Here is a 16948-nt window from a genome sequence, read left to right as displayed (position 1 = left end):
TGCATGTTTAAGCTCTACGTGGAACCTTGTTAAGATCAAACCATTTAAAATAATATTTTCTGCCATTTTTCAAGTGGTCTTAAACTTTTGATTGGGACTGTAGTTATTACTGAATCAGGTGACCATCATCAATATCATCATCACCATCCTCTAGTTATGCTGCCAGACTCACGCTGCTGCAAGACTTCCCATGATGCACTGGGAATTTTATACGTCACCACTCCCTTTCATTAACTTGATTTCTCTCTTCTCAGGTTTGTTTCGTTCTCATCTCTGCTCCTCTTGGAAGATTGCTGCTTGTCTGTGATCCTGGTTCTGTCTCGTTCTGCTAAAAGGGAGTTTTTCCTTCCCACTGTTGCTGATAGGGGATCATCTGATCAGAAAAGCCCCCTTATCTTTCATTTAAATGTAAAAATATAGACAAAAAATTAAGCTTTATATTTGAAATCCATTTTCTTTCAACATAACTGACATAATTCTCTGCCTTTTCAGTGAGGCATGCTTGTTATTATTATTAAAATTATTATTACACCTGCGTCAATGACAGAAAGATAAAAATAAACGCAGTTTAACAGAACATGAAACATTACAACTTGTCTGCAGTGAACATAAAACACTCACAGGTACAAATATCTTTACATGTGACTGTGATAATCCAGAAATAAACCCATGAACTACGACCATCTGAGATTTCCACTAATATCACACAAAAACATTTTGATGTTTAATGTTTCTCATCATAAGATGAATTAAGGAAGCTGAAATCAATGCTGTTTTTAAATTTAGAATAAAAGCGTGTCAACATTTATGCTTTATCAGTTTATGTTTGTCTCCTGCTCATCTTAATCTTAATCCCTATTTTTTCAGGCTGGGACATTTACCAAAGTTCCTGCCTCACTTACTTCCTGAGATTGTCTGTGACACAACAACATCAAATTTTTGTGTGTTTTGATTTGTCTGGTTGTTTTAATGAGAGAAGATAAAGGTCAAAAACAATCCTGACGCTATAAAACTTCCTTAAACACTGAAAAACGTGTTACAGTGAAGCTTCAAACAGACTCTATCGTTTATTGTTTTACAAGGGGAAAAAAAAACAAAATAAAATTGTTTCACAAAATGGGAACAAATTCAATTTAAAAAGTGACCTAAGAGAAATATATATTTATGCATTTGTACGAGCTGAAATGCTTCACTCCTCCCGTGACGCGTTCACAGTCCGATGTGTCAAAGAGTGTTCGCTTAAACGAGTGCAAACGGAGGATAAACAGCAGCCTTTTTTCAGAGCGAGGCACATCCGTTATCTCCACACCGTCTTGCGGTTCTCCAGCAGCAGCACCACCAGCCGGCTCTTAAGCGTGGGTAGTTTGTTGCCATAGTTCTCCTGCAGAACGGTGTTCATCCGGCAGCGGAGGCTCCGCAGGCTCGGCAGCGAGCCGCAGTCCGGAATGTTCAGCAGCGTGTGGAACAAGTCCAGCCACAGGTCGCTGTGAGGGTTTCTGGCGGGGGGGGGGGTAGAGAGACCATCAGCACACATATGCACCAAAAACGAGGTCAGATAAAGACAAATGGGAGCTTCCTTTGAGCACTCACCTTCTAAACACGCCGTTCGTCTTCCACACGCCTCCTTCGTTGGTCACCTGCATGTACGTCCCAAACAGCATGCAGTACACGGTCCCCGCAATCCCAAAGTAGTCGGTCTGAAATCCAAACAACAGCCAGACCTTCAGAATAAAACTTGTTTTCCATCTTTAAAGGGAGTCTTCAACAAAATCTCCAGATGTTTATTTCTATAAAACATCTGGGGCTCCAGATGTTGTGGTTCACACTGGTCTCTGTTTGAGACCAGAAGGCGACAAGCTTTTTGGCTTTGTGTCAGGAAGTGATCTGTTATATGAAGGCACAGCTGAAAATAGCCTCTTATTAACCATCAAAAACAGTCATCAGGTCATGAAATGTGTTCATGACACTTCCCAGTGTTCCTCTGAGTGTCTGAGGGACACCTGAGAGTGATGATCAGCTGAAGTTTGTCGAGTTTCTGGAGGTTTTTTTTAAAAAAAACAAACATTTTATTTACACAAACTAATACAATGCAGGAACACCGGTGTTAATGACCTTGTTATCACAGAAATAGATTACGCTTCTATAATCCCCTTTAAATGGAGAGAACTCAGCTCATACAGCTTATTTTGGCTACAAGATCATTTCCCATAACATCATGCTCTTTTCTAAGGTCAGTCAGCTGACTCTGAATGACCTCCAGAGGTGAAACTCATCATACAAAGACACAGGCTACCATCACAAACTATCAGCTGTGCAAATCTAAATTTGAATTATCGTGAGGAAAATGAGACCAGCAAAACCTTTTTAATAAACCTGGAAACTTGATAAGCTGAGTTTTGGACTTTCCATTAGATTAACAACACTACAAAGTTTCCCCGTACACGACTCCAGGGACAGAAACAACAAACACCGGGCGCTAACCCACAGAGACATTACTCTTAGCTCTCAAACACATACAGAGTTATGAGAAGCTGCAGCTCAGGAAAAACCGCACTACTGTCCAATGTTGCTGAAACGTGACAGTGTTCGACCCTCCCTGTGTATGTTAATGCCTCTTCTTCTCCTCACTGTGCTCACCTGGTAGTTCCACGGTTTTCCACTCAGCATCTCTGTGCACTGGAAGCCCGACGTCAGGCACTTGGCAGTGAATGCAGTGCCTGCTGGGAAGAGCTCCATGTCGATGCTCTGCCCGAGGTCGACAAGGACCAGGCCGTGGTCCGCGCTCTCTGAATCGAAACGCTTGTTCTCCAGGAACCTGAAGGACACGAGTGATGACGAGGTGTTTCAGCAGAGCCTGAAACTGAAGTGTCGAGAGGGGAGGACCGGGCCTGCCTGCCTCACCTCTGACACTTTTCTTTTAAGCTGCAAAGACGAGCAGCGCAGAGATAAAAGCAGCGTGTGATTGGTACCTCTCTCCCAGCAGGAAGTTGTCAGGTTTGATGTCGGCGTGGATGATATGGATGCTGTGCAGCAGCTCCACCATGTGGAGGATGCAGACGGTGAAGTACATGACGAGGGGCTGAGGCATCACTTTGTCACAGAGGGTTCTGTACATGTTCACAGCGTTCTGCAGGTGGAGCAACAGCATTACAGTGAAACAGAGAAGCTTTAAACCGACCGACTGAATAGTCTCTGCAGACTCCACAACAATGGTTTAAACCCTCATAACAACTTATAGGGGGAAACTGTTTTTATTTGTTAAGGCTTGTATTTGTAAAATTTGATACCAAATAGGCTGCTAGGCTTCAATTCCACTAATTAGAGCCCCTGAACAGGACGTCTGGACTGTGTGCTGTTTTAGCCTTTTTGGAGCATTTTTAATGACATCATCTGACGAATAACACAGCTGCTGTGATGTTACCGTGCCAACAAACCGACCCACATGTCCAAGCTCAGCTGTGACAAGCAAAACTCTAGTATTTAAAGTTTCTCTTCCTTCATACTGATTAACAGTCTTTGTCATCCATGTTATGGATTCATTATGTGCTCAACTTATTGTTTGATTCACTGAAAAGTGACCACTAGAAAATTCTGTAACAAAAGTCTAGTTACGTAAACACAGATCAAATCCGAAATTATGGCGCAAAAACTAAGAAACCAACAAATTACTGGATTTTAAAAACATATATACAAAAGTAAATGTATATCCATAAATCGACGCTGACGGTAACTGACCAGCAGGGTGCCGTAGCTGTGAAGCTCGCCGAGCAGCACGCTCCCGTTGTGGAAGAGGTGAGCTGAGTGCATACTGCTGTAGAGGTGACGGACGTCGGGCCTCAGCCGAGCGTCGAGCTGGGTGTTGATGTAAAACTCCCAGGGATTGGCCGGCTTCTGAACCTGCAGCGAGGACACATGTGAATCCTGCGGTCATGTCCAAATGTCTCTGAGAACACGGTTCAGTGAAGCATTTCTGAGATGATACAATAAGATTTGTTTCACCACTACATTAAAAAAAAGAGCCGAGTAACACAGAGACAGGGACGCGGCACTCTTCATCCGCAGCCTCACCTTTAAAACGGTCTTCTCTAAGGTCGCGGGGTTCGTGGCCTGGTAAACTGTCGCAAAGGCTCCCTCTCCAAGAACGCAGTCCACTCGGAGGGACTCCTTTCCTGTCATGACACAAACATTCATTGTTTCAATCAATTCAGCGTACAGTTTTTCTCTGCAGCTAGATCAAAGCCAGACTTCCACACCTAACGGAGCAGGCGCTGCAGATCTTACCCATGCTGATGGTCATTTTTGGAGTGATGTTCGGTATGTTGCACTGCCAGGTGGTGCAGCGCGGGTGAGTAGTGAGAGGCGGGCTGAGTCCAGACAGCAGGCTGGAGATTAGTTCGGTGTCCCAGGGATCCGACACCAGCTGGACTGCCCCCGTCTGGGCTTTCTGGGGCGTGTCACTGTTCATTGAGACGTCAGCACTCAGCCTCAGCCCCCTCTCTGGACTCATGGGTTCGTCCTCCCTGCTGATCGATGTCGGGCTCATGGGCACGTCAGCACAGAGCTGTGGATGCCCTGGACTCATGGGGAAGTCCAGATTCTTGGGCTGACGGGGACTCAGGAAGGCATCCAGGTCTGGCTCGGCCATGGCCTCTGGGCTCCTGATGGCTAGCCAGTCTGGTTTGAGAGCACCCTCGGGGCTCATGGGAACGTCACAGACCTGATTCTGGGCTTGCTGGGGGCTGCTGGGGGTCTCTAGGTCCTCCATGATCTGAAAAGGTTCGCTCTTGGGTCTGCCTGAAATGAAGGAGGCCTGTTTGGGTGGCTGTTCGGGGCTTGCATACACCTCCCAGCCGGGCCCCGCTGTCCTAGAGGAGTCGGCAGGACAGAGCGTCTGGTCCCTGAAGGACAGCACGGCGGGAGGAGGAGGCTGCACCATGGTGATGGAGGACGCAGTAAGGCAGTGCTGGGCCGCCGCAAGCTCCTCTCCCACGATGGTGCCCTGCCTGGCAGAGGAGGGCACTGTCTGGCCGACGGTGCTTTCGTCAGTCGGACTCTGCTCCAGGATGGGGCTAACAGAGGAGAGGACACATCTGTGACATCTGCACTGATAACAGTGACACAAATGAGCAGTGGATACCTGAAGACTGATTACCTCAGCTTTTTGGTCTGACGCCTCAGGTAAGCTTCTTCATCAGCATCTCCTTCATCACATTTATTCTCTGTGGGGCAGAAACACTTATTATTTAAGGAAACTTTAAATTATTTTCAGCTCGTTATTAAAATGAGACAGGTGCGCAGGCTGCGGGAGGAATAAGCCGCAGGTTTGGCTCCTCTTACCTCGGTCCTCGAGGAAGTCGCTGCTGATAAAGGTTTTGCGAGTGAATGGCGTGGAGACGAACTGAGCCAGCATGGCAAAGTCTGTGGTGCTGTTGGGACAGGCGGCAAGCGAGTTGAGCGAGTTGTAGCGAGCTCCCCACATGGTGCTCTCATCTGGGATCAGATCTGAAGGAGTCTCCTGATGAGGATCAGAAAAACACGAGGATGTGAACCAGAAACAAACACACCAAACACTCGTCCAGAAATCTGGAATTTAGCTTAACATGCGAAAATTCACTCACGTTGGGTTTGTCTGCCTTCGACACCGGGATTTCAGCCAGAGCTCTGACTCCTTTAGGCTTCTCAGCATCAGCAGGAGCAGCGGCACTAAACAGCACAGGGACAAAATAACAGGAACACTTGGCTGTTATGAAGATGCACTTCATTTTATCCTCAAGGTTTCACAGCAGCACAAACATTAAGATGAACTGATCTACAAAAAACATACGACAGAATGAAATGTGTGCCGTCCTGCACCTTGACCCCGGCAGCTGAAAGAGTCCACGATGAACAGGAATTATTTAAAAACGGGAGTTTGTGGGTTTTTCTCATAAAATAAGTGAAAAATATGTCTATATTTGTTTTAGCAGCCTTCAGCAAACACCATTTCCCATAAGCCTTGAGTGTTTGTGAACTAGGTCTCTCCTAGTAATGACATTTAAATCTCAGTGTGAGTTCAGTGAGACCTGAAGCTGGAGATCACATCAACATCTGAGTGGAAATCAAAAGTTAAATCCTCCTGAAAGCTCTTTTATTGCATTCACTACACGAGCTAACAGAGTAAACAACTGTTAAAAAAGTCTATAAATTACCACCTTTGTCATTCATATTCAAAATTAAAGCACTAAAGAGTCCCCGAGTCTTCTCAGGCTGAAGCACAAAAAAGAAGATGGATGGATACAGGACATCCAGCACAGACAGAATATCACACAGGTACAAGTACATGGGGGCGTAACATCACAGCTGGGGTTTAGGGTGTCCACAGTGTGAGGGCCATATTTACCTGCCGTTTTCTTTGTTGTCGTCATCCTGAAAGATGGTGAATGGAGTGGTGGTGGGAGGCTTAGATAATGAGGAGGCTCCTCCTGCTAATCATCAGAGACAGAATAATTAGGTTATCTGGAGCGAGACCAAGAATCAGTCTCAGAGGTTCAGGCCTGAGTTTGCTTTGACTCAAACAGGAGGAACATTAATTTTAAGCACTGGTGACCGGATCCAGTTAGATTCTGTGAAAATTATCCCGACTGTGTTCAGAGCCTATTTACCGCCTATCCAGAATCCGGCTTCAGACTCCTTCTCGGCAGCGTGGAGGACTGATGTGCTGCTGAACGGTTCCTCGAGTAAGGTCGGAGCCTGGAACATGTCCATGATCACGCCTGAGTCGACACAAAGAAGAAAACAACTCAGTGAGGGAGTTTTTACCACAGCCGCCAAAGCCTGAGCAGCAGTGAAGAGCAGTTTGATTAAAGGACAGAGACATAACATGAAAGTAGCTCTTTGAATCAAAAAACATTAAATTTGACATAAAAACACCTCTGACGTGACAGCAAAGAGACAAACTGTCGTGCTCACCCAGCGCCTCCCGTGTGTTGACAGTAGGTGACGGCAGCACCCGCGACGGTGTGGCCTGAACAAAGCCGAGCGAGTTATTAGGAGTGACGTGAGACAGGTTAGCTGTGGCTCCCTGCGACACTGAGAGGGACAGAGAGGGCTGTGACTACATCCACCAGAGACACCCAACAGCTCGACAAAATAAAAGCACACTTACCATCAAGCTTGTCCTCAGGCTCTGCAGGCAGACCCACATCCCTAAGAGAAAGACAAGATCAGTAACGCATCTAAAATCATTTCAATCAGCCAGCGAAACCAGTGAAATCATCATCATGTGTGCAGGAGAATTTCTAATAAAATCGGAATACAATTCGTACACGGGACGACTAACTGACTAGAGAGAAAGCTGCTTATTACTCCATTACTTATTGTCACAAACTTTATGGCACAGGCATCATGTAGAGTCAAGTGATGAGCCCATCAGCAGGGCTTGTTAGCAGGGACTGAACTTTAACAGAAATCAGACTGTCCAATAATAAAACGATCGGTTCTCTTGGAGGGACGGAAAAATAAAAATAAACTTGTGTGGGAAACACGGCGTACGGGGGGGTTTTGTTTCCTGAAAACCGTCTCTGTAGCTGTTCTTACATCTCGCATTTTCATGAGATTAAATATTAGGTTCAATGTTTTCCTTGCACAACCAGAAACCTAGGCCGTTTCTCAATTCTCAAGTACGCGAGTACGTACTCGCGTTCTCGGCGAGTACGCACTGGCCGAGAACGCACGGGAGTACGGACTCGCCGAGAACGCGAGCACGGACTCGCGATGTGTACAATTGGAACACCAGCGTACGTGACGATGTCACAGGTCCGGAGTTTCTACTGCCGTCCCCTCTTAATTTAACTGTGAGTAACATGTTATGAAGCTTAACTTTAATCACAGCCAAACCGGTTTACTCAGGAACAAATAAAACACTGAAATAAACCAAACATTAACATTTAGAAGTGATCTAAGTGACTTATATATCATTTTTAACCTCAGTAGTGAAACCTCTATTAATAAAAATAGTGTACATGTACATACGTGTACATACCTTAATAAAAACAAGCAGGTGAGATGTTGGAACGCTTCTATTTTTATTTTAGTGGACACTCAATACTATAGACAGCTGCTGGGGTTTCTTTAACCTGAGTAGTGAGAAGACCGCGAGCGGGGTGGAGGGGGGGTTGAAAACGATGTGCCGGGAGTCCGCTGTTGAGTTTTGGACGAAATGCATTCTGGGATATTTAGCTGTACCAAGTCCACACAAGTCTCCACCGATGCATGCTCAATAAAACGGGCGGAGCGAGAACACATCCGGGACTTTTTCGCGTTCTCGGCTTGATGCGTACTTCGAATTGGAACAGTACTTGGTCTCCGACTGATGACGTATCACGAGTACACGAGAACACAAGTACGCACAAGTACGCATATTGATAAACGGGGCTATGCTCCACAGAGTATCAGAAGCAGCGTCGAGGGAGTTAGAGGGTACTCACGTGGCATTGTTCTCTGAGGGTGGGAGCCTGTCTGTGCTCTCAAAGCTCACAGGCTGATGAAGTGACATAGGTGGGACCGCTGAGGCCCAGAGGAGCGGCTCCCGATCTGCAGACTTCTGCAAACCCACCCCCCGCTCAGCTGGGACAGAGGGATGATGGGATGCCACCGAACTTAGCGTGTCAATGTTCTGCTGGTGAGGAGGTTCGGGAATGGTGGCGGCGGCCTCTTGGATGAAGGTCGGCTCGGTGTTTAATCTCAAGCCAAGAGAGCGCCGGCTGCTCAGACGGTTTGAGGGCGGAGGTTGCTTGAAGGAGGGTTGGGTAAGACCCGGGTTCACATCGGCAGCCGTTTCTGCTGCAGGCGGCTGAAATAAAGAAGAAGAAAAGCCTCTCAGACTGACAAAGTGAACCCGATGTGCTTATCACTCACTGTTTTCATTCTTGGATGCTGCTAGAGCAACTTTGCATGATTCGCAGCTCAGACTAATCCTTATTTGTCTTTTTTTTCCTTATTATTTTTGCTGGCACTTTGGCTTTGAGCCTGAAGCTTAGGCCTCTGATGCACATCCAGCACAGCCTATTGCATCAAGGTGCTTTTGTCTTACCTTTTGAGATGAAGTCTGTCTGATTTCAAGATCGCAGAAAACTTTCTCCAGCAACCATTTATTCCTCTCCTCAAACTCGCTCGGTGTCAGCGCTGACATGAAAACAATAAAAAGCACATTTACTAGAAATCCAGACAAGTGATCGCAGCACGGATTTATTTTAGCTGCAGAATTAAAAACTCACTGAAGTCTGTCTTGTCTTTCTCCTCCTGCTCACGGAGCTTGCGGAAGTAATTCTGAGCTCGGGCCTCTTCGAAGCATAGCTCAGATTCGTCGCAGACGAGATCTTCTACCGTGTACTCAGACACGGTCTGAATGCCAGAGCCTCGACTGGTGGGAATCATCCCGGAAGTCTCAGAGCGAGAGACTCTGAGCGACAGAAGAAATCAGGTGACATCATGCTGTTAAGATCCTCAAAACTGTGCGAGTGTAAATGAATGTAAAGTGAAGCTCTTCTGCTTCTATTCTCTGTCACAGAAAGCCCATCCCAGTACAGGAATTTTTACATTAACTGGAAGAAATTCCACATGAATCAATCCCTGTGAGCCCAAAGCCATCATCAGGCAAAGCTACTCTAGGATCAACAGCTGACATTTGCCACATTATGACTTTCTAAGATGCTTATTCCACCTTTGATGAAATAAAGGAAGACAGATTTAAAAAAACAGAAGATCTTTTTCCAAAAAATTCCAAATAAAACAAACAAACCCTCCTAAGACACTTTTATTTACTGTTCCTGTGGTTAATGTAAATCTAATTTGCTTCCAGAAACACTGTTAAAGGATGACTTAAACTCTTTTTTCCCTATTTCTGTCTTTGAGCCTCTTCCTTTTTCATCTCATGGCTGTAACATGTTGTGTTGGTACGAGCGCACTCTGCTGACATCAGAAACAGGAACCTCAAAAACTGAGTTCAGTGTTTCACTCACATGTCGATGAATTTACTCGCAGGTGGTTTGGAGGGACAGTCCACAGACATCTGTGACAGAGGACGCACAGTGTGAATGGTTAAGCAGAAAATGGCATTCATGCACAATTAGGATGAAAAACCAGAGATAAACACACCTTGTTCTGAGTGACGGGCTCTCTGTGGGGCACCTGATTGGTTAAATTGGAGTTTTGCAAAGGGTTTCGACTTCCTGCTTCATAAAATATACATATAAAAAATAGTCAGACAGTAGAGCAACAATAAAAATTTCTAAAGAAAGAAATCCAACATTATATAATAAAGGAACTTTTAAATAAACCATCTTACCGGACACTGCCGTCTCACTTCTGGTTCTGGTCTGAAACTGCCTGCAGATCAGAGTTTCTGTTAGCAAACAGTATATAACATACAGCACAGTAACATACTGCAGTCACTGCATGTGTAGAGTGACTACACACAACCAGATATCATTCACTCAGTGACTACACACAGCCAGATATCATTCACATTAGAAGGCCAGATTAATATCCAGGCTTCAGTTGTTAACACAGACTTTAAATTCTTTCACTTCTTAATCGCACCATCCCTAAAAGATTACAGCAATATTAGAGTTTCCACACCCCAGATTATGTGAACGTCCTGCCCGGACGAGAGTGACGTAAATGCCATCATCAGAGGGTGCACCCAAATTTTTCAACCGGCTAGTCGCACCGTGTATGACCCAAGATTTTTTTTTTTAGTTGCACCATTGAGAAATTAGGGCCTTGGAACATCTTGCTCAGACCAGAGTGATGTAAATGACGTCATCAGAGAGTGAACACGAGGCTCAGAGCGGATGTTCACACTTTATTACTGCCAGGACTTTCAAGCTGCTTTCATGCTTCTTTTAGACCAGGGGTCTCAAACTTGGGACTTGGGACCAAACTTGTGTTTGACAGCTGCCTATGTCTGCATACAAGTGTAATTCTGATCTTAGTCATACAAACTGAAGAAACTATATCCAAATACCAAGACCACACCAGTGGTGATGCCTGACAGATGAACATCGGCAAATCTCATGTCCTGCAGAGCTGATGGCAGATGTTCAGCTCATAAATCTGAGCATCTGTAGAATTCAGCGCTTTCAAGAGCACTGTAAACTCAAACAAATACTACAGTATCTGATGTCTGCAGGTTCCTCAACATTTTTAGTAGTTACACTGAAAACAAACCACCGGCCACCATGATGATAGCTGCCCACTAGTGAGACCACATACGTGCGTGTCCTTTTAATACTTTTAATACAATAACAGGCTGGCAGTTGGGTTAACAACAGCTACACCACAACACAGAGGTTAAACCACCTCCACACATTTCCACTGCCATACTTTCTCTACAAAACACTAGGGATGGGTACCGGTATCCGGTGCCATTATGGCACCAGTTCTGACATAAACGGTAGTAACCAGACCGAAAAGCAGCGCACATTTCGGTGCTTTATTTCCCCTGAGATGTCATACACTTTGGATTCTAGCCAATCATTTTACCTTTGCAAGCGTAGTAGGCGGGCCCAGGTACGTACGTTCTTTTAGAGCAGAGCTACAGATTAAAAATGCCCAAGGCGAAGCGGTCAAAAGTCTGGCTGTACCTCACAGCAAAATATGCAAACTCAGCAGCCTGCAACAAGTGCTTTAAGGTGATACTGTGCAAAGGAGGTAACTCCTCGAATCTGATGAAACACCTAGCGACGTATAGCATTTTGTTAAAAGCCGAGAAATGCACCGTATTTGATAGCTTGCTGCGAGACCTCACACATCTACTGCGGGTGTGGTGCCTGTTATCGGACCCGGAGTTAGCAACATCCCCCAAGAACCCGAAGAGGAGAGTCCTGGCCCCTAGCCCTGCCAGTGTAGCAGAAATGATGACGGATGATGATGGCAGCAGCAGCCGTTCTTCTCTGGGCGAGTAGCTTAATGTTGTTCGTGTGTAATTTACCTTGAGTAGGCTAACCACCAGTGTTGGGGAGTAACGGAATACATGTACCGCCGTTACGTATTTAGAATACAAAATATGAGTAACTGTATTCCGTTACAGTTACCGTTTAAAAAGGTGGTATTCAGAATACAGTTACTTTGTTGAAATAAATGGATTACACGGCGGTACTTTCCTGTTTCATATTGTCGCGGGTCAGGACTGTTTGGGTTTGTTTGACAGCTACGCTCTGTAGTTCCAGGCGGCAGCGTTACGGTTGCCATGGTTACAGGGTGACGCTCTCTCTCTCTCTGCGTGTTTCCTGGGTGAGATAGCGCTTTTTTGTTGTTGTGCTAAGCTAAAAGGCAGAATGCTACAGGCATGGCCCTAAAGAATGTAGCCTCATGGGCAGTGTAGTCCGTGCTGCAGCGAGAATGGACTGCCATACACGTTATGTGTCTGTGAGCGAGGGAGGGAGAGAAAGGAAAAGTCCGAGCTGTCACGGAGCAAAAACGGGAGCTGGAAGCATGTAAATATTAGGGGTGCAACGATACTCGTATCGATATTGAACCGTTCGATACAGTGCTTTCGGTTCGGTACGCATGTGTATCGAACAATACAAAATTTTTAATTTATTTTATCAACTTTTCTTCTGACGATGCTGTCTGTGTTGAGAGCTCAGTGGATCTGTGTTCGACTACTCCGCCTAGGCTGCACTGTCGAGCGCAGATCCACTGAGCGCAGCGCAAGCTAGCAAGACAGAAGCTTAGCTCGTTGCAACATGGCAAATTGAACCTCTCCCACCCTCATTCAGATCTGGCCTTTGGAACTGTTTTGGTCTTCATGTGAAGTATGACCCTGAAGGTAAGCGCATCATGGACAAAAGTAAAACAGTATGTCGGATGTGCCACGCAATGCTCAATTACATGGGTGGGAACTAGTGCTTAGCGCAGTTTGCTCGTTAACGTGTTGACGCTGTCCAGCCCCACGCACGGGGCGATCCGCGGTAGCTCGTTAACGGAGATTTGCCGTGTTGTGGCGTTAACGTCATTTCAACGAGATTAACGCTGACAGCACTAGTGGGAACACAACGAATATGACTGCAGATTTACTCCGACATAATCCTAGTGCAAAGACAAGTGGAAGCAGACAAAAACAACAAGCACGCATGCTACAAACTTTACCCGAGTCATTTAGACAGCCGTTAGCACATGATTCTCCTTATGGGGACCTGATATGTTTAATATGCTGCTGAGAATATACCCCAGAAGAAGCGTATAGTATAGCTTTTATTTTGGAAAGAGCCATTTCTCTGTAATAAACTCTCTTTTCCAAAGATGAGGGATTTCTCCATGAGATATTTATGTTTTTATTACTTTGTCGTTTCAGCAACATTAAATTTAAAAACTGTACTTTTGAGTTAAAATATATATTTATAATTTTAATAAATGACAAATTAAAAAAGCATGAACATTTTTTGTATCGAAAAAATATCGAACCGTGAGACCAAAGTATCGAACCGAACCGAACCGTGAATTTTGTGTATCGTTGCACCCCTAGTAAATATAATAATAACCACTGCAGCCAAGAAGAGTGCCTGACGAGCCCATTTGTAAGTAAGCTATTAAGACTCAACTGTACACTGTGTTCGTGTTTTCCTCCGGAAAAAATAAGTTCCGTTGGAGCAGCCTTTCAACGCCTCTCTCTGTCTCTCGCTAGCAAAGTTGACCCAGACAACAAAGTAAAGCTAGTTTTCAGCTACGAGCCCGACACGGAACCCACCGTATTAGCCAGATGTCCCTTTACTACGGTTCGGAGCCGCGGACCTTCAGTAATAGTAATAAATCACAGCAATAGTACATTCACGTAGTTGTAAACAGTATGATAATATATTAAGTAATCCAAAGTATTCAGAATACGTTACCCTCATTGAGTAACGTAACGGAATACGTTACAGAATACATTTTGGGGCATGTATTCGGTATTCTGTAATGGAATACATTTTAAAAGTAACCTTCCCAACACTGCTAACCACGTTATTAAATTAATGCATGTAAGGTAAACTAGCAAACACTGTCGTAGTTACATGCGGCTGTCTTCTTGTTTGATGGCAGATACTCCCTTCACCCTGGCCAAAAAGGCTAAAATGACCAAAGAAAAAGAGGGAAACAGCTAAACCAGTTCGAGCACAGTTTAAGCACCGGCACCGTTTCAAAAGTACCGGTTTGGTACTGGTATCGGATAAAACCTAAACGATACCCATCCCTACAAAACACTCTGAAAGGTATCTACATAGGCCAGACTCCCACCGACACTGGCACAGACAGCTTTGTATTTAACCGTCTGAGGTTACCACGAGAAACTTCGTCTCACTCTTCAAATGCTTACTTGTATTCATGGAGAACAGTGCTGGCTGGATGAGCTTGGTTCTCCAGCGCTTTCTGGTACACTGCATCAGCCTGTTCATGCAGTCCTCTCTGTTCAAAGTGCTGAGCCCAGGCCACATACAGGGCAGCTGTCCTGGTGCCGACGCCCCTACTGAAGACCTGACTGTACAGGGAAACAGGGTCCACGTAATAACTTGCCTGTAAGACACAGTGAGGCGAGAAAAGAGCTTGAGTAAGACTTTATCCAACTTAAAAAGATACAAACTATGGAGACAACTAGGGCTGGGCCATATCATACAACAGTATGATATGGCCCAGCCCTAGTTCACAGTAATACCGGTATAATGTTGGGCAACGATAAGAAAATGAAATACCGCGATAGAATATGGGTAAAACGCGCATGCGCAGTGCCTTTGTTTTCATACGCACATGGCGGAAAAAGCATGGCGGCAACGGAGAATGAGAAGGGCGAAAGCGGATCGTTGAATGAAACGGATGAACCAGAATTGGTTTGTTAAAATGCTGCAACTTCAGTGGTGTGGAACTGGTTTAGCTTTCGTCAGATACACGACAAAGCACTATTTTTGGTAGAGCATGCTAGCGGGCCGTTGTTTTAGAAAATACGGCACACTTAAAATCAATCCTTTGATTTTTCAGAAAATCGACGTGTGCCTTATGTATGAATTCTGGTTGTGTTTACTGACCTCGAAACGATTGTATGTGGTACACGGCGCTCGAAAATCTGTCAAATGTTTTAGTACGACTTTGCTAAGCTATGAAGCCGCACCGCTTGATGGATTGTCGGAGCATTACGGCTACCGTGGTCAGGAGCCTCGCGGAGTGATACGTACTGTGCTTCAACATAATATTACCATATTGTGTGTGTATAACCTCTTTTTAGGTTTTGTGGATATTATACATGGTTATGCTGAGGATATGTCGGCCAATTTCCACTGAAAATGCCTTTAACTTTAATGCACATAAAAAAACAACTGCTTGTTTAAGTGAAAATACATTGATGGTTTGTTTGGGTTTTTTTTGCACTAATAAAGTTGTGGAGTTGTAAAGTATTTTGTCTAGTGTCAATTATATCGTCAGTTATTTCGTTATCGCAAATTTTCAAATGTATATCGTGATAAATATTTTTGGTCATATCGCCCTGCTCTAGAGACAACTGTAAAAATACAATGTTTTAATCAGACTTACACATTTGATGCAGTAGTTCACATATCTGATGTCATTCGCGTATTGCTCGATATTCAAAAATCTCTGGATGAGACGCTCAAACACCAGCAACATCCCTCTGCCACCATCTGCAGGTAGCCTCTGCTCCAGGTACTCCACAAACCTAAAGAAGCACCCAGAGAAACTCGCCTTCAGTACTTATCAGTGTCTCAAACATGGAGACCAAAAGTCATCAAAATTAAAACAAAGAAAGGCTGGAAACATTTCATTTTATGTTTAAGATCTCATTTTGAGTACATCTTTTTGTATTAAATCATCAAAAAATGATTCACAATATTTTTAAGACAGACTATTATTGTATTTTATTAAGATATTACGCAGTTATTTATCTTTGAGGCTGGTTGGTTTGCTGTTTTGTGTGCTCTGAGACAAACAAACATTTGTGATACATACATTCAGCCTTAATATCCAAAAGTGTTGTTAAATAACCTAAAGCTGGAAATAGACGGTAAAGAACAGGAAGTGTGACTTTGAAAAGTAAATCCAGGTTTACTTCCGACGTCAACACTCAAAAATGAAATAAGCGCACGATCATTTGTTGTGTACCTCCTGTGTTTAAGGCTGTCTCTTACACTCTTACAGGTTTCAATATGATTTCAATGGCTGCAGGACTAATAACTTTTCCTAAATTACTATAAAACATTACACATCAATGAAAACAGTCGAAATTCTCACTTGATCCAGGGGTCCAGTGGGTCGTCACCTGTGTATGAGGTCAAACTGTTTTCAAAACGGCTGAAAGGTAGAAGTATGAGTAATTAAAACATGTCTGACAGCTACGTTGTTTATGAATTAGTTATAAAACATCCATACATTCATGTTAGCACTGAAGCTAACCCCTTCAATTGAGCTAACAGCGGCTAACGTCCATGTTCCATCGTGACTTACTGTAAATACGAGGCGATATCCATTTCGCATTAAGTTAAAAAAACGTTCTCCCAAGAAAACCGACAGTAAACTTTTTTGTAGCGCTTAATTCCTCTGGTTTGATAGTTTGCTATCTAAAAAAATCGCATATTTAGCCTTGTTGTTGTCCTCCGAGCCGCTAACGTTCCCCTTACATTTCAAATTTCGCGCTAAGCCAATAGCGTTTCAGAGGGCGTAGGAAATCCACGCCCATAACACGTGACGCACAGGCGTAAAAAAAAATTAAACAAAATGTATTAAAAACTAAAAAACATTACACAAAGTCCCGTCTATATTGCCCTTTCTGTGAGATTCAGTTTATGTTACTGAGAAAACAATGCTAAGTTTTACTATTGAAAAATTGAAATGGACGAACGCCATGATTTTAATTTTAATTTACAGGTTCTCCAGTTCAAGGATCAAAGTAAATAAGACTTTACTTTTAAACAATCAGGAAGCACCT

The 16948-nt window shown here is 44.2% G+C and overlaps 1 protein-coding gene across 4 annotated transcripts; it reads right to left on the bottom strand.

Annotated features, from left to right (window-relative positions):
- Positions 1-562: 562 nt before the first annotated feature.
- Positions 563-16732, bottom strand: bub1 (BUB1 mitotic checkpoint serine/threonine kinase). 4 transcript variants are annotated; one of them, XM_063495043.1, is made up of 24 exons: positions 16468-16732; positions 16255-16314; positions 15541-15682; positions 14336-14532; positions 10325-10365; positions 10135-10211; positions 9999-10048; positions 9255-9439; positions 9071-9162; positions 8466-8830; positions 7145-7185; positions 6949-7068; positions 6642-6752; positions 6380-6464; positions 5619-5703; positions 5338-5515; positions 5153-5219; positions 4282-5069; positions 4069-4169; positions 3736-3897; positions 2970-3127; positions 2638-2815; positions 1591-1697; positions 563-1496 (listed from the first exon to the last, which is right to left on the bottom strand). In XM_063495043.1, the coding sequence occupies exons 1-24, from the start codon at positions 16488-16490 to the stop codon at positions 1298-1300; spliced, it is 3612 nt and encodes a 1203-aa protein (XP_063351113.1). In that variant the 5' UTR covers positions 16491-16732; the 3' UTR covers positions 563-1297. The 4 variants fall into 4 exon arrangements, with proteins under 4 accessions (XP_063351113.1, XP_063351114.1, XP_063351115.1 ...); XM_063495044.1 differs by having other exon boundaries at positions 6380-6461; XM_063495045.1 differs by having other exon boundaries at positions 10135-10208.
- Between the last annotated feature and the right edge of the window lie 216 nt (positions 16733-16948).

Source organism: Pelmatolapia mariae, linkage group LG15 (genome assembly GCF_036321145.2).
Source record: "Pelmatolapia mariae isolate MD_Pm_ZW linkage group LG15, Pm_UMD_F_2, whole genome shotgun sequence".
In the NCBI taxonomy this organism is placed as follows: Eukaryota; Metazoa; Chordata; class Actinopteri; order Cichliformes; family Cichlidae; genus Pelmatolapia; species Pelmatolapia mariae.
Note: the sequence above shows the minus strand (reverse complement) of the source record. Positions and strands in the feature narration are given on the sequence as shown.

Coding starts and splice junctions, on each gene's coding strand:
- bub1 (XM_063495043.1), bottom strand. CDS start 16,490: ATGGATATCGCCTCGTATTTACA. Junction 10,049..10,134: donor AGCCCGTCACTCAGAACAAG/GTGTGTTTATCT, acceptor CCTCTGTCACAG/ATGTCTGTGGACTGTCCCTC. Junction 3,898..4,068: donor TAGAGAAGACCGTTTTAAAG/GTGAGGCTGCGG, acceptor TCCTCGCTGCAG/GTTCAGAAGCCGGCCAATCC.